Source organism: Ruditapes philippinarum, unplaced genomic scaffold, assembly GCF_026571515.1.
Source record: "Ruditapes philippinarum isolate M1 unplaced genomic scaffold, ASM2657151v2 ctg826_1_1_1_1, whole genome shotgun sequence".
NCBI classification, from domain to species: domain Eukaryota; kingdom Metazoa; phylum Mollusca; class Bivalvia; order Venerida; family Veneridae; genus Ruditapes; species Ruditapes philippinarum.
The window spans coordinates 68889-92965 of record NW_026858472.1 but is presented as its reverse complement, the minus strand read 5'-3'; the positions used below and the strand labels follow the sequence as shown (position 1 = coordinate 92965).

The following is a 24077-nucleotide window of genomic DNA, read 5'->3' as shown; positions in this document are numbered from 1 at the left end:
TGGACCATACTTTTAAAAGAGTCTTAACTTCATTTATCTTGGAAGGATAGTTAAGATCACTTATAGATGTAATATTTGTTGATAAAGTTACTCCCAATAATTTAAAATGGACCTTTGTCCCATTTAACACCGATTTCCGGACATAACTCTAAATCGCTATTTCTCATTGCACCTATCCATAACGCCCTAGTTTTGTCAACATTTATTTTTAAACCAGAGATATCTGCATAAAAATTTAAAACTTTCATAGTATGAACGAGGGATTTTTCAGAACCGTCTAATATCAAAAGAGGTGTCATCTGCGTATTGTGACATCAAATACTCTATACCCTTAATTTTGATACCTTTGATATTACTATTTTTTTTTATAAGTAAAGCAAGAATCTCCGCGCACAGGACAAAAATATACGGTGACAGGGGGTCCCCTTGTCTACAGCCTCGAAATAAGGGGAACCAGTCGGAGAGGTGGCCATTAACAACAACAGATGATTGTATATTTGTATAAAATAGTTTTACCCATGAAACAATAGAGTCACCAAAGTTGAAAAATTTCAGAACCGAAATCATAAAGTCCCAAGACACGGAATCAAATGCCGCAGCGAAGTCGACTAGTAATATCATTCCGGGAATATTATTTTGTTCAGTATAAAACATTAAGTCATAAATTAAACGAATATTATCTCCTATAAATCTCCCCGGGATAAATCCACTTTGGTCTTCACTTATCAATTTGTCTAATACAGATTTAATTCTATTAGCAATACACGCGGATGCAATTTTATATGTAATATTAAGTAGGGAAATCGGACGCCAATTTTTTAAGAAACGTTTATCTTTGTCACCTTTCGGTATACATGTGATAACACCTAATTTATCGGATTGCGAGAGTTCTCCTGTGGTATATGAGTAATTAATTGAACGCAAAACAAAATCTCCTATATCAATCCAAAAAAATTTTAAAAAACGCCGAAGTAAAACCATTTATATACCAGGCGAAGTATCATTTGCCATTCGTTTTAAACTTGCTAAAGCCTCTTCTCGAGAAATGAAACCCTCTAAACTATTTTTTGTCGTCTCAGAAAGTTTTGTTACATTTATATCAAGAAACAGGTTATCTAAATTAACTGTGTTAGTAATCTTTGCAGAGTATAAGGACTTATAATGGCTCATGGTTTCCGTTAAAATAGCTTTTTGATTATTTATAATTTCACCCGTCTTGTTAAAAAGGGTTGCCATATTTTTTTGAAACGAAATGCCTATTTTCTAGGTTACAAAAGTATCTGGTCGGTTTTTCTCCCTCTAATACCCATTTTGCTCGCGATCTTATTAAGGAGCCCTCTAACCTTTTTTTCCTTATATCTTGCAGTTCTTGTTGCTTATTTAACAAGGCATTTTCATTTTCTGTATTAGTGCACTGTTGTAAAATTTCAATGTCTTTAATAAGTGTTTTCTCATTGATATTGTCCTGTCGTTTTTTAAAAGTGGCATAAGAGATTTGTGTGACCGCGAATTTGCATTAACAATGTCTCTAAGAATAACTTATCATCAATAGATAGCGAAATATTTTGATTAGTAACAGAGTCGTTTACTGATTGATTTTGATCATCAGAGGCATACTGTTGAATAATACGCTGTACTAATTGTTTAATTTGTTTAACATACTCGACATCTTTCAATAGCGAATTATTAAATTTCCAATAGGATTTACCTGCCTTAAATTCACCCAGTTTTAATGTTAATATAACAATTGAATGGTCCGAGCGATAACCCGGCAAAATACAAGTGTCCGCAATATCTAAAAATAAGTCGCTCGAGATCAAAAACATGTCTAAACGCGCTTTTTTTACTGGATTACGTTTAAACCATGTATATTGTCTAGATTCTAAATTCTGTTCACGCCAACAGTCTATTAAATTGTGTTCCAAAATAATACTTAATACTGTGTCTCTCGCCTTCGGATTATTTATGTTAACATAATTAAAACAGTCAATATCTGGGTTAAGTACTAAGTTGAAATCACCCGCAATTATACATTTATTATTCAGACGACGGAGTATCTCATTTAAAACTGTTATAAAAATCCGGATCGTCTCTATTTGGGCCATAAACACATATTAAAGACATATCTATACTTGCTATAGCGCAATGTACAACTAAAAGATTCCCCGCGTTGTCTTTTTCAACGGAGTGTAATTTAAACTCAAAGTTGTTGTTGATTAAAATGGCAACACCTCTCGACTGACTACTATAGTTGCTAAAGTAAGCTTCATAACCCCATTGACTTCTAATAATTTTAGATTCTTTGTCTGTAAAGTGTGTGTCCTGCAAAAAATAAATATTAAATTTCTTATCACGAATATAACCAAATACATCTTTTCTTTTCCGACTGTCCCCGATCCCCTGTACATTTAAACTAGCTATTGTTATACCATTTGACATTCTAAGTCAGAATTAGATAACCTTTGTATTGCCATGAATACTCGACATTGGTTTGAAAGAAGTAAATTACCATATAACACAAGTACCAAATGTAAATCAACTATAATCAATTTTTGAAGACACGTACATATTGAACCAAAAAAAGTGAATGATTGACTCATACTTTAAACAATGAAAAACCCGTTAAGTGGAGTTTTTATAATGATGCTTGACTTAGCATTATATATACAAAAAAAAAACCCAAAAAATTCAGAGGTAGCAAAAAATACCGCTGACTAAGGTTTAGTCTTGCTTAACGTCTAACTTAACACAGCAGTTTGTATGTAAATATGTATACAGTATATAAGACATTGCAAATATTTCTTAATGTATGAACACAAATTTTAAATTTTCAAAAAGTTCATGTTTTTTTTTTATTAATTGCGCATGTTAAACTAAAATAACCTTACTTTTGTAAGTAAAACATATATTACATTTAGATATGCACACAAATTCTCAAGTATAATTTCAGTGTTCCATGTATAATTAACATTAAACTAATATTTAGAAAAATATTTGCATGGTTGCTTTATTTGTACCCTACAAAAAAAACAAAACGAAACAAAACAATCATCTACAAGTATATGTTGTTTTTGAGTTTATAAAGGCACATCATCATATGTAGTTTGTGAGTGCAGTTATCACAAATGCACTGTATCTTAAACAAAATGGCTTTTGTACATATGTGTAGATGTACACGAGTTTCAACATCATTAAGTAATACCGCTTTCAACGGTGAAAAAATGGAACATTTACATCCAATATTTAAGTAAAATTTAGTTATATATGTCTCAAATAAAATAATACCTTAAACAAAGTGTGACTTTTGTAAATATGTGAAGATGTACATGAGTTTCGACATCATTAAGTAAAACCGCTTTCAACAGTAAAAAATTTGGAACATATACCAATATCAAAGTGTAAATTTAATTGTATATGTATCGAATAATATACATGTAATACCTTAAACATGTAATACCTTAAACAGAAGGTTACAACGGAGAAAAAATTCGAACATATACATACAATATCAACGTATAAATTTAAGTGTATATGTGTCGAATAAAAAAAAAAAACAAAAAAAAACCTTAAACAAAGTGTGGCTTTTAAACAATGTGAAGATGTACATGAGTTTCGACATCATTAAGTAATACCGCTTACAACTGGAAAAAATTGGAACATATACATACAATATCTCAATATAAATTTAATTGTATATGTGTCGAATAAAATAATACATCATTAAGTAATACCGCTTTCAACGGGGGAAAAAAATGGAATATATACATCCAATATCTAAGTATAAATTTAATCGTCTATGTGTCGAATGACCGAACTCAAATTTCTATTAAATTGAATATGAAAAACAGTGAGTGTAAAAGGTATAAATCGCACATATGTACTTATATGAATTTTCAATAAAATATATAGATATATGTGTAGAATGTCAATAAGTGTATAAATCCCACACTTTCAGTCAGGCTTAGTTAAATTTATATTGATAACTTCATGCTGTAAAAATATCAAGGTTTTGTCACTCACTTAAGTTCTCTTTATGTTCAATCGAATATGAAATACAGAGAGTGAGAAAAGTATAAATGAATCATATATATATATTTTCAATAAAAAACTATAGATATATTTATAGAATTTCTACAAGTGTATAAATGAAATACAGAGAGTGAGAAAAGTATAAATGAATCATATATATAAGTTTTCAATAAAAAAAACTATAGATATATTTATAGAATTTCTACAAGTGTATAAATGATAAAATGTCAGTCAAGCCAAATGGAATTTATATTTAATACAATATCAAGTTTTTATCACTTAGTAGTTCTTTTTAAGCAAGAGGTCTCGACAAATCCGTTTGAATATCCAACTTTATCTTATTACCATTTGACAATATGGCAAATATTTTCCCCTCATCAGACCACACAGATTTAACATCCTCGCGGTTCAGTAATGTTTGTACAAGTTTTGCGTTTTTTGATGTCAAATCCTCCCTGATCACTATTCGCGAGCCTTTTAAGTTCCTTCGAGCACGTATAACACTCTTCTTCGTAGCTTTACATTGTCGAACCATCATGATTCAGATCAGCATAATCCAGCTTTACACGTTTTTCAATAGGAGATAAAATAAGCTCCGCCCATTTTCCCGCCCACTAAATCATCGTAAATAAACGTATTTTCCGCTCATTTTCGGTATTTACCGTCGGCGACAAGAAGCGGTGTAGTTTCCGTTTATCATACCTTTTAGGTGTTTAGTTACTAAACATAATTCACTTGATCAACATCAGCGGACTTTAAATTAATATAGGCATTTTAGTTTTAAAACGTTGTAGACACCACATTTCCTGGAAAGAGAAACTTAAAAAAAACAACAAAAAAACACCAGGTTACATACTGTCTGAGGTTAAATATTTTTCAAGGAAGTGAAAACTTTGAAAAGACTATATTCAACGACAAATAAATTTTACTGATGGTATTCCAATTTGCATAGGAATGAGTAACATTTACAGTTAAGCTGCTACCTTACCACTTTCAAATTTTCAAGTCAACATCTGATAGAAATTTTGATACGACTAATTACTAATACAGACCAAATTCTGGCTGTTGTCTTTCCTAGTAGTACTATTATATTAATAATCTTAATTCTAGGGTATGGCTTGACAAGAAAAAAAACTTTTAACAATAGTAAAATTATAACCAAAGTTGTATGTACCCTTTCGTACATAACTTTTTATTTTTACCATATATTTTCCCATTTTTCCCATTTTGTTTTTCAGTAAAATTTAAATGAGTTCAAATATATGTATGTTGATTATCAATTTATGTATACCTTGTTTATTTTATCTCTTAGAAAGCCATCACTTACAAAACTTAATAAATATTCTGTGTAGTATTTCATATACATAAAAGTAGTTCTCTGTTTTTGATCATATAGACAGCAAATCTAGACAGCAAATCTAGGTAACAGCTAATGACAGCATGTATACACATATTTTAGAGGTGCTATTGATTCAGCACAATGCATAAAAAGACCTTAACCTACGCCAGCTTACATATATTTAACAATAAAAGGCTAAATCACATCCTATGACTCAAAATACCTCCCAATGGAGGTAAACAGAGTTGCCAGGATACACTGAATATTTATTTCAACATTAAAATGGAACAAATTCACAAGTTTTGGTTATACAACGGAATTATCGATAGTAAACTTTGCATTGTTTCGTGGTTATACACTTGGTAAAAAATATGAGTTTTTCTACAACCCAACACAGTCCTTTAAAGAAAGAAGGCACATACTTATTGTTCAGTTCTCTTTATTCGTGTTGCCAAAAGTGCCTTCCATGTATCGCATTCTAGTACTATTTGCTGAAGGTAAAAAAAATAATATGCTAAAGACTATTGCCGTGGCTCACAAAACCCTGTCATTGATATCAATGGATAGTGGTGTGTGTCACTATATATGGAAAACATTTCCTTATGTTATTTCACCAACTTTAGTTTTTGCATATTATTATGCTCATTATCAGTATATACGTTGTTACATTTTTACATTATATCTTAACCAATTTTGCATTACTTGAATATCCTGTACTAGAATACGTTTTAACAAAATCAGAGGATGTTCAAAGTCAAGATTGATGTAACAGTTTCTATATAATTTGAAATATTTTTGTACCAGCAAGAGTTACCTCTCTTTATATTCTGCTTTCGTGAAATTGGCTCCGCCTATTAATTTTCGTCTATTTCCGTGATAATTCCATATATGGAAGTTGCAAAATCGTTTACAAATGTTAATCGCGTTAGAATGTAAAAAGAAAGTGTGGTGTTGTAAACCTGAGTGTGTCAAGTTGATGCTGTGACATTCTCAACGTCATGATGCACAGCATTAAACGTATTGTGTACGTTCTATCGTTTACATTTCTACATGTCGCAAATTTGAAATTATACATTTATAAATACAGTTTGCAATTTATCTAAGTTGCATGTTAACAGCTTTCATTTTATCAAATCGAGATAATTAAAATGCTTAATACCAATGCAGTATGTAACTCTCGGATCGACAATTAGATTTTTACTAATCTGTTTAGTAGAACCGAAGTATGCATTGTCAAGTTTCAAAGGCTGGATTTTTGGCAACGAATAGCCTCTATACACAAGGACAAGGGAGTACACATTACACATGATGTTAATCAGCGTATATTTACTTTGTTTACATGCAATATTTTAAGAAATTGTAGAATGCAAACAAGTTGGAAATGGAATTTAGTGTGAAAAGAAAAGGGACAACTACACGCTGTACGTTTTTAAAGTTAAATTTAAACATATCTCACAATCTGCTCTGGCCTCTTTATACATCTTTACAAACAAAGTTTAAAAAATGCACCAGTAATTGGCGATGATTTTAACAAAAAATATTTTGTGTGAGACATAAAATAAAAAAACAAATATATTTTATTGTCTATACGTAAACAGCGTATGTTAAATCACGGACCTCAATTGTCAATTCAGTTTAAATATACAACCATCAAAATAAAGTTATTAAATTTATTGTACAAGCATATCTGTTAAGGAGAGATTTATTGTATAATAGATCATGATTAATTAAAATTGAACTGTCCGTAAATGCATAACATGTATTGATATGAATTTACTATTATGTTAATAACATGTTAAAAACTATAACACATGCTCAGAATATGATCTTTTGTTAAGGTGACTTATAGGTCCTATGGGCCGGGTGTTCATCTTTGTGTATTTATGTGTATGTATATACGTATAACACATGTCACTATAATAAAGAATTTACTTACTTACTTATACATGCAAGCATGCATGTACGTATACATTATTTCTGATAAAATAAATACTAGAATCAGCGTTTTTCATTAGGTAAAATAGGGACAATGCAGAGTTTTGCTTATTCTAAAATTATTAAAGAATTAAGATATTTAATTTCATCATTAATCTAATACTCGTAGCACTTTGGTGGATAGATTCATGACTTCTCCAATCTACGTATTTTTACATAGAAAACAAAATTTTGTACGGTATATCTGGGACAGAAAGATACTCTTTCATTTTTAGTCCCAGTTTCCTAAAATCATTCCATATCATATCACCATTTCTAATTTTGATAAACAGTGACACAAAAACAATGCCAAGCGCCGGCATTTTTCTCAAATTGACATGCAGGGAAAGTATTGCTCCGAAAGTTATTTCTTTTTCACCATATCAGCTTTATTTTCCTGATGGTTTTAAACCATCTCAATCATGCTTTATGCAAGTTTAACTCCAGGAACATCATTTTCATTGAGACAAATGTGAATAAAAGTATTCGTAACCATTACATGTTGTATAATCTACATGTAGATTAACCAGTTTCCTTGTCCGAAAGTTATCGATATGTGGCTATTTTTAGAACAGGTCTCTTATCAGTGACGTATACGATGCTTATCTCAGATCGTTCCCTATTATATAATTATCTGATAAAGTAAATATTTGTTTAAGGTCAGAGGTGTCAGGGAAAATTACTATTTCTCCACCCAAAGGGGATTTGGAGAGTATTTCATTTATTGAATTTGCATTATTGACACTTTACTACATGTATTAGCATAATTGTATTGAAAACTTGTTATTCTTAAAACCATTTGATTTTGATCATTCTTAAAGACGTTAACGCGCGTTGGAAAGCATTTATTTTTATGTAAGAAAGCATATTCTATATTATAACATGATTGCCCCCCTTCCCCCCCCCCCCCAAAAAAAAAAAAAAAACAACAACAAAAAAAAAAAACAAAAAAAAAACGTTTCTTGTATAATGGAGAGATCAGACGGTCAAATTTTGGAATTTAAGTTGCTTTTTTTTCCTTCTTCTGCTTCTTCTCCTTCTTCTGCTTCTTCTTCTTCTTCTTCTTCTTCTTCTATCTTTCATTTACGTTTTAATTATACGCACATATAAATAGTCCTGTACAGTATAGTTTATTTAAAGACAATTAATTGTTAGCACTTATTACTTTGTATATGTCTCCTTTTCTTAAAAATTTCCTGCTTTCAAGCTACATTTGATATTAATTATGGATGGCTCGGGAGTTGTACTCTGGTTCCAGAGGGTACCGGAGATAATGCGTAGAGGTGTAATTGAGGTCCATCGATAAAGCCGGAGTCTTAATCTCGTCGTGACTTTAAAGACAGCCAAATAATCAAATTACGATATCTAAGAGAAAATTAGGAAACGTTTATTTCCATATTTTGGTATCATTTAATAGAACCTTATTAAATTAGCATTTACCTACTTCTATAATATAATTAGACGTTCTGTTCTGTTCTAATTTGCCGTAAGGTGATGTTTTCTCTACAATTACCCATCTTGTCGACATCTGGACAGAAAGAAAAACATGTTACGCGTTTGCACATTTATGTTAGATCAATTAACTTGATATTAATAGACACATATGTAGGAAATTGTTATTCAGTAAATGTATTTCATGCCCAGAAATAAAGCTCATATGTATTTTAATTACGACAGAATTCCATAAATGTTGAAGATGTTAAATTATTTTAAGGAATTTACAATCTAACTACAATGACATTTGTAGCGTGGTTAAAGTAATTATGTGTGGCAATGAAGTCATATATATATTTGACACGAGATTAAATTATTGTAAAGAAACAAAGCGTTGTGATCAATTGACCAAACAGTGTTGAAATAACGTTGTTTTTTGTGTACACGGAGTATTAAATACAGATTTGTTTTTGATAGTAAAGGTAAACAAAGAAATAAACATTTTAAGTTATATATGTACATTTTTTATTTAATCAGGCGTGTTAATCAACGCGCCCCCGCGGGGGCTATTAGATGAGGTAGTGTAACTCTCGATAACTAATTCTGTGAGAGTCACTAAAATTCTGATTCATTCAGTAGGCTACAAAGAGTTACTAATGAAAGCCACCCTGTGACCCCGTGTAAAAATTTGATTATAACGGAGGATAGAATTTCAGCGTCAGTCAGAGCTTTGTTTGCGTTTATGACAGAGGCAGAAAATGTGGTTTTACTTTGTAGATATCTTTAAATTAACATGTTAGCATATCGGAATAAGCGTGCTGCGGAATTTGTATTTTAGATGTAAAGTTTCTCAGAGATGATTTACAAATTGAAATGATGTGTAACAAAGTACAGTGCTGGTTTTTGCGATATCTGGATAGGGGTGTCTATTGTAAGAGGATGGTAGCTTAGATTACTCCAGAGCATTCACGATTTATTTCAAAGTAGATTGGAATTAGATTGCGTTACAAGTACAGTGCTTTATTCTCTTTAATGTTTTCTAGGATTTTTATTTAACTTGAAATTTTATCTTGGGATTTTAATATGAGTTCTGATAAACAAACAGACGGTAGTTCGAAGCCTTCGGGTAACGGTAGTTGTTTACGACCTGGCATTCCGGAGTCCGATACCGGAGAAAGCGGCGAGGAATCTGAGCCGACCTACCGGCATTATGACAACTTTGAAACAGACGTTTGTTTGACACAGGATGAAGATGACGATCCTGCAGATTTTAACGCCGGCGTCGTCGGTAATCTGGATCAGAACTTACAGCCCGTTGTGAATAAGGTTTTAAAAAATAATTCATCTGTTATGGACGCAAGGGAATTTATACAAAAGGATTTAAACGTGATAAATCGGGGTTTAAGCAGTGATTCAGATAGTTGTACTGAAAGTGAACTAACACAAGGTCAAGGTCAGGTGACAGACGACACTACCACAACAAGTACTTCGGAATCCGAGGAAACTCAAATGTAAGAATTTTATCAGATTTCTTTTTTTTTTGTAATAAGAAGACTGATTTCCATATATCAATAAAAAAATCGATTTTTTTCGACATGGTCGAAATAACTATCACATTTTTTTCCTCAACTTTTGACCTCAAAATGGAAGCACATTAAACGCCCAACTGTTCCTTTCTCGACTTACAGATAATAATCTGAATGTATTACTATTTATCCGGATGACAGGCCACCATTATCATTACCCCCAGAAGTTGTGACAATTATGAAATATTGCAGATAAAGTTGGCCGATTAGTAACAAAACCATGACATTATAGATTAAAGTGACCCAGAAATAATAATAATAAAATGCGTGATCAGGTCGCTTATTCTGATGCTTTGTTATTTGTTATTGAAAAGAAAGTAAATAAACACATTAAGTACAATGTAAACATTTACAAGTCACAAATAAAAAGCAATGTATCGCGAGAAGACGGATTTTTTTGTGACAAGCGTGAAATGTGACACGCAAATATTTCATTGATTATATCGATAAATTATCGATGCTCGAACGATGAACAAAGAATCACGAGAATGCCACCTACAATTTTGACACTTCCGGATTGTCTCGAGCACATAGTACGGCTATAATGTTGACCACTAATAGTTTATTGACTTAACGAATGAATGTGTTGGTTGCAGACGACAATCAGTCGCATGTAATGTAACAAAGGACTTTTTCATCAATGATGAATTTCTCATATTGAAAAGGTCATCGTAGTATAATCAACGCCGCTGACCATCTCTTTTCACATTTCCATGGTATTTTGTCACCTTTGCCAAATGTCCACTAAAATGTAGTATTGGTCACATGGAAAGAAATCACCCTGACGCATATGTTACCCATATGTTATTGTTTATTTTTATTATACAATCAATTTAACGATCCAACTTTGAACGTTAAATCCTCTTTGTTATTTTAGCTATATTTTATATTTTTTTTACAACAAATTTAAAGATAACATTTTTTATGAATACAATTCTGATAAAATGATAATTTTTTTTACAAATACTGAAATACAAAATAGTATCGCGTTATCATGTGTGAGAACCGTAATAAGAGATAATAAAAATCCAACATTTTTTATGAAAAAAAAAAAGAGATTTCTACCATTCGCATTTACATCCTATTACAAAATACAAATCAGTTATCTGATTCGTTAAATGTTAGTATTAGTGCCAGATTCTGTTCGGTATACGGACATTGCCCCAGGACATTTGCCCTTCCCCTACTTTAAAACGAATCACTGGACATTTGCCCCCCCCCCCCGACACGCAGTGAACCTGTGCTCCCCAGGACCTTTAATTATTTTGTTTTTGAAAATTAAAAATTTGTTTTAAATAACGGCATTGATTCGTTTTGTACTTATTGTCTTACATTGCGACACTCTTCAAAATATGTCCAGAAACATGAGAAATGCATACGATAATTTAAATAAATTATTGCTAAAACACTATTTTTACAAATTATTCTTATGTAAATTCTAATAAAAATGCGAAACGAATATAGCTGAACATTTAATGCTGTTTATGTTGACAATTATTTGGAAGCTGGACAAATCTCCCGTCTGACTATCCCAATCTAAAATGTAACAAACTGCTCAAGTAAGTATGCCAAAAATGAAACATGCTCATGTATCTTTAACCAATTTTATTTTACAGTTGGGTACCAATAAACAAAAGACCTTCGGCCCGCCTGGTTCAAGACACTACCAGCGACCCGCCACCTAGTGCTACGTCATCAAACGGCAGTGATCATAGCCGCCCTCAGAGCTACATACATAAAGCCGGAAGTGTACCTCCCGCCGGCGTCGGCAGTTTAACATACGTAGCATCTCCATCCGGGTTGTCTAGGATGGAGAAGAATAACAGCCGAGCTGGGTCACATGACAGCGGCAGACGAGATTCAAGAGACTCTTGGCATACCCTGCAGTCGAATCTTCAATCTTCCGGCGTCAACAAAAGAGTATCTCCGTCAAAACAAGTCAGTCTCGGACTGTTACGTCACGATGAGACGACAGGAACAATTACCCTAGATATCAGAAACGTTCCGAATGGGGATTCTGGTGAGTTCTTAAACCAGATATAATTAAGCTAAACATTTTCACTATTTTTCAATTTAGATCTATTGCATTTTTCCCCTCTGCGCAAAGCTGTTTTAGCAGATGTTCTCAATTTGTAGTTACGATACATCTTTTTTTAGTTTTTATTGCAGACAAAAAGAACTGTCTCTATGAATCGTCTTTATTATAACATGTTTTGCATTCGTAATTATCCGGATGTTTTTAGACATTTTTGTGCATATCAAAACATATGTGACTATGTCAAAATAAAAAAAGATGTCTGTCAGTAGATATTGTAAACATTACAATTGACTTCATTCCATGCACATGCTGCAAATTCACTTTAAAATCAACAGCTTCTGAAACACCTGTCATTCGTTTACTTTCGTTTACTTAGAATTAGGAAGTCTTCAAGCTTACTTTTTATTTGACAAATTTAATTATATATTTCCATAGGTTTGTTTTGGGATGATGGTGGTGTATTTAAATCTACTTGATTACACATTAACATACGTATTTTATTATGCTATGTATGTTATGTAAATACTAATAATTGTAAAATGTAAAATGAAAGTATTATATAAAGAAAGTGTAAACACGGACCTGAAAACAACAACAACAACAACAAAAAACATTAACATACCTGTATTACAAATTTTACACTTTCTTAGTACAGTGGTTTCATTCATTTTTTTTTTATCGGTGAAAACCCATGTCATTTTTTATTCTAAAACTGTACAATCTTATCTTAAGTTTTGGAAAAACAACCCTTTTTTATCAGCTATTAAACTAAGTTCTAGAAAAAAATATCATGTGTACATGAAACATCTAAATGTAAAAATAATTTTCAAGGATTTTGTTAGACACAAAAATAAAACATTATGGCAGTATGGTGCCAATTATTTTTTTCAGAAGCAGGGGTGTTTTTATTTTATGAAAATTGCACAAATGGGATGGGATTTTTATCGCCATATTTTAAAGATTACATTATGAAAATAAAATGTGAAACAGAGATTTGATGTGTCGAAAAATAAAACTTATCAAAGAAAAGACAAAAAAGCAAAGAAACCGAGGCGAAGAAAAATCCCTTATCTTATTCTATTATGTTTTGTACATGCTAAATCTCAGGTTAGCATAATTTAGTTTCAGAGGCGAAGTTTTTGAAGGCTTTCTTTATCTTAGAAAGATTAAAGGCTTTCTTTGAGAGATTTAAGGTTTTCTTTGAAAGCGGGTTAATTTAATTAAGAGCGCAATTTGTAATGCATATTTGCAGTTAGGATATCGCGTGCAACATATGTACGTTCCATAATCGTTTACCAAAACTATGAAAATCATTAAAACTACATTCTTTATTGTAAGTCCATGTATTCTGTGTCTATAATTTTTACAGCTATTATAAAACGCCTTTATGTCTTAAAATATAAGACAAATAGGTGCATTTTCAATTCAAGAATGGAATTCGTCATCAGACTCATTTAATGTTACAATAGGTACATTTTTGTTTGATACGCCCAAAACGTAAGGGATGAAAGCATTTTCTCAGATTTCTTGTTTTACACTAAACGTCTTTGTCATTATCAGTTATGCACACACATTTTCAGGTACTTATGACTGGAAAATGTATATTTAAAAAACACCCAAAAACATGGAGTAAAACTGCACGCCCCATAGCCCATGCTGTGATGGATACATGAACAGATGCGTCAATGTGATATATACTAATAATATTTGTAAGCTAGATGCAATCTGGAGGTAATTATCAGCCGCACAGGACGCGCACGTGCGCGATCAAAATCTTTATAGTTTTTTGCTTTAGAAGAAGATGAAATATTCCAATGGTCTTTAAAATGGTCTTATCAGTATTCAGAAAAAAAAGAATTAGGGCATTGATGGTACAGATTAAATAAAATATATTTATTACGGTTCTTCATAGAATATGTTCAACTGAAGTTTTCGGGCCAGTAAGATTTCTTATCAAAATGTTACGGTACGATATTTCGGTGAAACGGAATAACTATGTTCGGTATGCTTCCTTTCCGCTTCAACCCTATTGCTAATTTATGATCGGAGCATAAGTTGGCTGTACCATAAACATTATTTTTTTTAACTTTATACTGAAAACAAAACAAAAACAAAACAACACTTACTGACTGGTGCGGAAGAAAACCTCTAACATATTCAAACATACATACATACATACATACATACATACATACATACATACATACATACATACATACATACATACATACATACATACATACATACATACATACATACATACATACATACATACATACATACATACATACATACATACATACATACATACATACATACATACATACATACATACATACATACATACATACATACATACATACATACATACATACATACATACATACATACATACATACATACATACATACATACATACATACATACATACATACATACATACATACATACATACATACATACATACATACATACATACATACATACATACATACATACATCATACATACATACATACATACATGCATATGTTATATTACCAAAATTATGGAACACGTTATTCTTTATCATTCTTTATTGAACTACATGTATTTATTCTCTTGCATGTATAAAGACATAAGATGTCTTTCATTCTTACTGCTATCATACAACGCTTTCAGATCTTAACCAGTAAGACAAATAGACGCATTTTTCAATTGAAAAATGGAATTCGTCATCACACTCATGTCATGTTACAATAGGTACATTTTCTGTTTGATACGCCCGAAACGTGAGGGATGAAAGCACTTTCTGATATTATTTTAAAACTTCATCGAAATCTAGCTTACCTAGAATTCAAGTGTTTTTTTATAATTAAAAGATGACCTGATCATCAAAATTCGCGTTGATTAAATAGCTTCTAGAAAAAAGTTTTACTGTGGAAACATCGCGATAGTCAGATATTTCAGTCTGTAATATAGATAATGATAACCTTTGTACTGATTGGCTAATTATGAGTTATGATGATTTCTTTAGAAAGATCTTAAGGTTTATCCAGGCTTTACATATGGCATGTAAACAAAATTGTCTAATCTCAAAGATTATACAGACCTCTTGCCTTATTGTTAGGATGATAGTCCAAAACAATTTAACGCTTGCCAGATACAGGTTTGGTTTTATGATCAACAAATTTCAGTTATTAACATAAGTTTATTTACAAATTATTGTTGAAAGGCCGTAGTATGTAGATTGTGAGAAATTCAGGCGGGTCTGGGATAGAGAGATTGTATTATTATCTATATGTATTGTTAACTCATGATGTTGATTTATGTTTATTCTTGTTCATGAAATCACCGCATAGTCCATCGTTTGTTTCTGGGTTGTTTTGTTTTATCAGGAATATGTATATCTATACGGCTAGCCGTCTATACCACAAGTTTTATAATATATATAAAATATATATAATGAAATTGTTTCTTTAGAATTACCATCTGCAATCTTACTGGTTGTAATCATTGAAATAAGATGACATACTACTAATGTTGTAGTGTGTAGGTCAAAAGCCCTCCCGGACATTAAATAAGACTAAGTGGACAAAAGCCCTTTCATGAAATATGTCCGTTTCCCGCCAATTTAAACTTGAAACTTGGTTTACCTTAAATCGAGCTTTATATATACATGAATCATTCAACAATATATACGTACATTATAACTGGTATATATATATTTCTTTAAACAAAATATTTAAATCTAGGGATATTTATGATACAGTTTAAGATACTTTTTATCGAATAAACACCGGATGTAGATAAGTTTTATTTCATTTTGGCGCGTTGAAGGTAATGGCTGCTTTCATCATTAGAAAAACTTATCAGTACCTTCTCAAATTACAAATATCAAAGAAGACTCTTTATTTATTGAGAGTGTTTTTAAAAAAGTTACAAAAATGCGATCATTTGATGAATTTTTAAAAATTCATCTCTGAAATGTTTTTTCTTCATTTTACAAATAAAGCATTTTGTTATTTAATGTCTTTTTTGTTTGCCGTCTGATAAGTGTTTAAGAGTCTCCCTTTCTGAGACTTATATTATAAAATAATAAAATAACTGTAGTTACGACGACGACGGCGAAAAAAAAAACAAAAAAAAAAAAACAACCACAATCCAGTGTAGTCATAGCGCAGAGGCTGGTGCCATGATTTTCTTATTGCCCATTTTTTTATCTATATCTTATCTCAATATGAACTTGAAGAACCCTCAGAGGCAGACTTATTGTAGCAAATACATTTTCCATGTATCTTTTTTACTCATCTTACACTCATTATAGGCTGTAAAGATTATAAGATCGAAACTTCTTGAGTGTATCAGCACACAGTAACATGAAAATTGTAAAACTGCACGGTTATTCCGTGATAATGAGGAATTTAGATTTTCAGAGCAAATTTTTTGTGAGATTAGTATTATAATAGGGATCTGAAAAAATTAAAATGGCGATCGAAATTGGGAAAGAAATTCTGCAAGGTACAGTGAAATATTACTTGTTCCTTACTAGTTTTATGGATAAATTTAAACAGAAGTAATATAAGTAGGTAATGTCTAGCTTATTCAATGAATAAAATTTTCGTTTTTGTGCGAACCTATTTAGAAAATGTTCAAGGAAAAGATTTTTTTTTCAAAACATAAAATATATGATTTTCTTTACATCCATATGAACATTTATACAATCTAAACAAAGATATAGATTGTGAAAATGTGTAAAACAATGCATTGGTACAAACTTATCAGGCACAATGTGTATGATCTATGGACCAATTGAGCAACACAAATAACTTGCACGCACATGTTCGCGCACGCACGCACGCACACACACGGACACACACACACACACACACACACACACACACACACACACACACACACACACACACACACACATACATAGATAAACTTAACTATCAGCAATGGTTTTAAATAGTGTGCAGTAATATGTATGGGTGAATGTATAATTAGAAGATATTTAAATACATACAATAACATGACTTTAAAGTTACCAAGTAAAGAAAATATCTAAAAAAGATGATCTTCAATTTCTAACATGATACAGGTTTAGGACAGGACGAGGGACAATTTACACCCAGTGATGAAAACTCGAACACGGGAGCTGCCAACGTCTCTATGCTGAAAGGAAAAACTACACGAGAATACAAGTTTGGACAAAATATGAGGTATTTTTATTATGACTGTAACATCATTTTTGTCAAAAAGAAATAGTGTTTCATTTACCAGATACTTTTACTGAACAAATATTTGACTTTCTTGTATGTTATAATAACGATCATCGAGTATATTATTACGTCACTAACACGCCTTTCCTGCGCGTCTGTCTGTTTGTGCCCAAGTACATCCGTGCCCGAGCAATACTGTTCATAGCATTGTCATTGTCATTGGTTTTACATTACTATGTTTTGTAATTTGTTGATATATTATTGTTTTTCTCACATTCATATGCAGTTAGAGCTTGAGGTATCAATAAAACCTGAACCTTGGTTAATATCACTGTCTCCAAAGCACTTGCCACTCACCGCTGAGGTCTGTATTTTCGCAAGGGACTTTGTTAAGCTACTTTGCATATTGCGATGGATCGACATGAGTCCTCAGATATCCGCTTTTCTTCTTTTCATAACAGCTATCTTAATCACTGCACCAAATCAACAACTTGATTTTACCCTATGTCTTATTCATAATGAAATCTGATTATATATACATTGTATGCAGTTTCACAGAGAGTGTATGTGTGGTGTGCAGTGGACTATACATGTTGTTTGTTGTGGTTTGCGGCCTGATTCTCCCAATATCCGAGGTCTTTGTAGCGGAACCCTATCCTGCTCTATTTGAGGTATTTTATCATTTTCCTCCGTTTCCGTAACATTTTAGCGTTCATAAAGCTCATTTCTTAACCGTATTGTTATGTTTACAATAATAATGAAGGATTTGGTTTATTTTCTTAAAAAATTATGTTTATATAGTGTTTTTATCACAAACGCTTTAAACATGTATATGTAGAAGTATATTTATATTCGTATGTAACGATTCAGCAAAGAAACATGAAAAAATTTAGAGCAAGAATTATGTCCCATTACATCAGTGAGTAAGACAACATGAGTTTTGGTTGATTCTCAATCACCGCCTGTCTATGAAAATGTTTTATATTTCAGGGATTTTATATCTATCTTTACGTTATGAGCATTGCGTTTCTTGTGTACGCATACTCTTACCTCCTGAGGATTCGAACTTTCTCCGTCGGCCGCCGAGGTCGAACCATAATATCGTCTGTTCCAGTGCAGAACCGGAAGAGGAACGCCAGCGTTGATGAGACAGAACAGCAGACCGGAAGTTTTTATCTCCGTCTCGGAGCAGTCGGTGAGTATTTCATATTGTTTTTAACTTTTTATACATCAATGTTTCTCATCCTAGACAAAGAATTACAGGTGTTTATTGCTATTTAACTGTCAGTATCACTTCGCATTGAATATTTTGATAACTTCTGCGAACTCAGAGAGTTGCTTAGGGGATGTCTGTAAAGGTCAGTCTAATTACAGTTAAATGTGCATTCATTAATTTTAAAATGTTTAGCTTGACCTTTGCCCAACGTACTCGGGGAAGCGATCTCGAAGACGCAATGATCGTATCAGACAAATTTCATAGAATTTTATGCAATCAAAAACCTGTTTCATTACAGAAATGTTTCTTTATTTCAATTTATTTATGGATGATTCGACTCATTCAAGATACAATATTTGTCGCTTACTTATATAAGATAGTGAATTTATTGAGTTCATATCGTTATTTTTATAGGGTTTGGGATAGGTAGCATGATAAAAAGCGGACTTCACTTTGGAGAATACTTTGAGATGACAACTTCGCCAAATTGTGCGCACGTGCTGTTCGGAATTAGACCAATTCTACACCTCTGTTTCACATTCATTCAACTTTATTTCGTTTTTCTAAACTCAAAGGTTGGTATTTATGTTCTGCTTATCGTTATAACATCCCTTGACATCATTTGAAAATAAAGGACAGACCTATTTAAAATGACGGTGATTAAAACATCGAGCGGATTGGCGTGAACATTTTGAGTAAAGTTTAAAAGATATTGCTCAGTACAATGTACATAGTAAATGATCTTGAAACAGGTACAAGTTTGTAATGAATTGTATGTGCTTGCTAAGTCGCTGCTAAATTCTCAGCAAAGGAGATATAATGTAGTGCTCTACTTTTAATGTGCGTTTCAGTTCAATTCAAGAAGAAATTATTGAGGAGCATGTCCATTCCAAAACATGTGATGATACATCTGCAACGTTAATGAGTTATAAACTCATCATTGTTGCCTTTGGTTATCTTCAAAATTGAAAAAGTTTTTTCTTTATTTAACAAGATGATGATACATCGATACCGGTATCTGGCAAGGATTGGCCTTATGCACATGATCGCCACCAATCTGGCTGTATGGTTTGAGGACGTTGTCAGAGAGACACTCCGAGAACTTGGCAGAACTTCCGCTGTGACGGACGGAGATAACTCTTCTGTACCAAACAAGATTGTTACACTTCGTCGTAAGTGGTTATTCTTATTTCAAATACTTTATCTCTTATTATTTTTTAATGATTTCTGGAAGCTGTTACTTTTCGTATCAAACTTTCATGAAAGCGAGGAGTTGACAAAAAATGCCATTTTGTTCTTTTCTGTACCAATTGGCGCTTATTTCATGTTTATAAAACTCAAATATGGATGACAATTGCCACATATTCATTTGCTAATGATACCTTGGGCCAAAAATGTTTTGGTCCCAGATGATACATAATTAACATTGATTAATATCTTACTGATACAAATTTGTTGGGACACCTGGTAGTTTAATGTCATTTAGTTATTTTCTTGATGTGTGGAAGTTTATAATGATATCACGTAACAAAATGTTATCGTAGTATTTTGATAGTCCTAAAGTAATGAAGACTTTAGTGGTGCATTCCACTCATTAATCAATGTAAGTGATGTCATGATTATCACAAATTATCATCTTGCTAACGGCACATTCTCTTATAAAATACAATGTTTCGATACTTTTGTAACAGAGCCATTTAAGGTGTAATCTAAACTAACTAATACACTTTAAAGCAGTTTAAATGTCTAAGAATAGCAACGAAATAAACATTATACGGTGGAGCTACCACACATTTGTTATTGTATTTAAGCGACTGGATTGAGGATGTTAGAAGAGTACGGATTCCCACATTGTCAAGGAGATTCCCTGATGGGAGAAGTTGTTGAAATGTCCAGTCCCTATCTGTACCCGTGTAGTATTTTGTACAGTATAATATGTGCCAGTAAGTAGTTATCTTACCTACCTTATCTTAGGCGACAGTATTAGTGCCTTGTTTTTTTTATAGCGTAAGTCCGATTCACCGGACCATTATATTTATGAGTGTGTAACCTTGCATCTGCTATTTTCTCTCAGTAAAAACATGTTTTTCTCTTGTCATGTTGTTTTTCACAGCGCTTTTATGTCAACTAATATTTGCTTCTGTTCCTTATGTGAATAAAGATAATTTCACTGTCGATTATTAATTGAATTAGTTGATATGGAACTTTTGTGGTGTTTTAAACGTGTGTATTAAAATGAAACAAATGCGCATTTTGAATGTTTTTGATTTGTTTCGACAGGTATCTTATTCGTGATGTGGCGTAATCTTGGCAAGCGAAACTTGAAACATGACCGAACATCAGAAGAATCTGTGCCAAAGGAACGCTCAAATGTAGATTGTTCAAGCTCAAGTAGAGGCTTGTTTCTTGGTATAATCATATTTGTTGCAGCCGTGATAATACTTATAACATTTTTTGTACTGGTGCGAACAGACGAGTTTATGAATACGGCTGTTAGACTTTACCATTTGGGAGACGTTGCAATATTTGTCGTTACCACAATATCACTAATTTTGGCTTTTCACCGGACGCATGGTTTGCGCTACACTGACCAAGATCAAGGTCCTGGTTTTGAAGAGGCTTTGCTAGTGATTTCCGTTATTGGAGTGTACATTTTGTGCATTACAAACATTATCGCGGGAATTCTCACGGATGTTGAACATTATGGACATTTGATTATCTTATCAAGTTGCCTAAGATGTGTGCAGGCGACTGTACAAACGCTCTATTTGTTGACCACAATGCGAAAGACTGTTTGGAAACGAGAGCAAGAGGAGACCAAGACAGGGCGCGAGTTTGTGACATTTTTATTAATTTGTAACATTGCATTGTGGGGCATGAATATTTTTGAAGTTCAGAGGTCAGAGGCTAACCCTGTGCAGGTGGACTTTTATGGAAGTGTTGCTTGGAATATTATCACTCACGTTTCAGTGCCTTTCGCTATCTTTTACAGGTTTCATTCAACAGTTTGTTTGGCAAACATTTGGAAACATGCCTGGAAATTTAGAAATTAGTTAAAGGCCATATATTTTCTTATCATAGTGTAGGAAAATTCTAATAGATATTGTCTAGATATTGGCAATACATTAACAATACTCTGTTTGAAATATATTTATTGGCAGCTCTTGTCTTCTTTGTAAGATTAATCAATCTAGTCCACTTATTCTTATTTTTGTTCTGAATTATTTTAATACGCGTGGAACAATTTATTTTTTGTATATGTGGGACCAGTCTTGTACAGGACGGTTTCGTTTCTTACATATAATATCATCATTTAATAATAAAAATAAAATAAACAAAGCTTAAACTTTTGATATCATTTGAATATAATTGTTGTATGTTAATATTTCAGCAGAGCGGTATAATGATAAAATATTTCAATTATTTCAATCGAAAGCTACCATTCATCTACAATTTTCAGAAATAGCCAACATACATCTTCACCTTTGTAAATTATACTGTACTTGATTAATTTGAATGCAGAACAGAATCGAAGAATGTTAAATCGTCGGTGTTTTAATTGAAATGTGAATAAGCTTTTATTTCGTCTCAAATGTAGTGATTTGTTATGCAATTAAGACCGATATACTCACCAACTTAAGACTACAGGGATGCTAGGCTGCAATCTTCAAATTACAGCAGTGTAGAGATAAAGTGATCTTTAAAGCATCTTTTATTTCAGTTAAGTCTGTATTGATATTTTTAGGAAATGATTATACTGCAATATAGTGCGAGTAAATGAATAATTTTAAAGTGTAAAAGTAGTAAAAGATAGCTAGGTTAGAATTTTAGTCGCACCGACACCAACACCGTTTACACCATATAGCAGCATTCATGCTTTAAAGTGGAGAAAGACACCCCCCACCAAGTGACCTCTCCAGCCTTTTTCAGGATTGAGAAAGTACCTTAGAAAGAACTGCTTGCACTTTGCAATAGCTCCCTTTTCATATGAGTGTTCAATGTTCCTGATGTGTTACGTTGTAGAAACCTCTTTAGCATCACCTGCTAAGAAAGTAAAAATCAAAGACATTTGAATCAAAACAGCATTACAACGAAAATAAAAGCACACCGGATGCATATACATGTACCTATCTAAACATTAAAAGGTCAAAGAATTAGTATGTTTCAAATTTAAAGGTCACCTTCAAAAAGTACAACATAATTAAAAATGCTGAGCGTTCCCTTTTTAATTAAATTCGAGTGCATAAGGTCAAGAAGTTTTGAATATACTGACATACAGCAAACCTACTTTAACGCATGCAATTATAGTATCTCCAACGGAGCTTATCACTATATCAAATTTAATAACGAAATTATCACAAACTTTATTGTTGTCTTACGTTATATGAATCATTAGCAATCAATCTCCATGAAATATCTTTAGCCTTAAGAAAAACTAAGCCAGATAGAACGAAATCATTTGTTGTTAGACACTGCGCAAATAACATGAATAAGTCTCACAAATCCACTGAGAACACTCAAAACGTTTAAAAGAAAATGAACACCAGAAATGTAATAAATTGAGCGAGAACCTGGCGGAGGATGTCGAAAATAAGATAAGAATAAAAAAGACGACACACTCCCTAAAAAGACCAACAAAATAAATAAATGAACAAAAAGAATATAAAAAGATTGTTTGCCGGATAGTGCTGTGCTGTAATTGAAACATATAAATGAAAAATTTACACAATGATATCGTCAACAGAGTACATTCAACAATAAATACTTTGCTAAAATACAAAATTCATTAAGGAATATCACATTCATTCAGAATAGGGATATTATACAGAACATGTTTAAAACAAATGAAAAATCTATAGGACGTAAACCTACATAAGAAACACGCAAAGAAAAATATGTACGCTGGGTTAAATTAAGCTTTCTATTCATCATTTGCAAATTGGTTGTAGAATAAGCTATTTATTGACAAAAATAACAGTGAAACTACACGAATTAACATACACTGATATTGTTTAAGTTTATTTAATTCCTAACAACACATTAAACATTGTAACTTTAGACAGGGACTTGCAAGTAGTATTTGACAGACGCTGCCTAAAATTTTTGAAACTTTTCATAAAATGCCAAATATGTTTCTGACTTTAACGAATCAAATAGAAAAAAAATGTTTCACAGTGTTTATTTTACAGTTTGAAATCCGTCGTCAGTATGTAATAAATAATTTGATGTTCCTAAATGCGAGTTCGAATTCCCCGAAC

General features: G+C 32.2%; 1 protein-coding gene across 1 annotated transcript; it reads left to right on the top strand.

Moving 5' to 3' along the window:
• Positions 1-8504: 8504 nt before the first annotated feature.
• LOC132753257 (proton channel OtopLc-like) lies at positions 8505-22164 on the top strand. Its single transcript, XM_060743700.1, has 9 exons — positions 8505-10287; positions 11979-12382; positions 17483-17603; positions 18154-18274; positions 18594-18798; positions 19234-19394; positions 19814-19991; positions 20631-20762; positions 21100-22164. Exons 1-9 carry the CDS (start codon positions 9860-9862, stop codon positions 21870-21872), a joined length of 2523 nt encoding a protein of 840 aa, XP_060599683.1. The 5' UTR covers positions 8505-9859; the 3' UTR covers positions 21873-22164.
• The last annotated feature ends 1913 nt before the right edge of the window (positions 22165-24077 follow it).

Excerpts from the sequence above, each read along its gene's own strand:
- LOC132753257 (XM_060743700.1), top strand. The coding sequence starts at position 9,860 with ATGAGTTCTGATAAACAAACAGACGGTAGTTCGAAGCCTTCGGGTAAC. Across the intron at positions 12,383-17,482 it reads CGTTCCGAATGGGGATTCTG|GTTTAGGACAGGACGAGGGA; the intron begins GTGAGTTCTTAA and ends AACATGATACAG. Across the intron at positions 17,604-18,153 it reads AAGTTTGGACAAAATATGAG|TTTCACAGAGAGTGTATGTG; the intron begins GTATTTTTATTA and ends CATTGTATGCAG.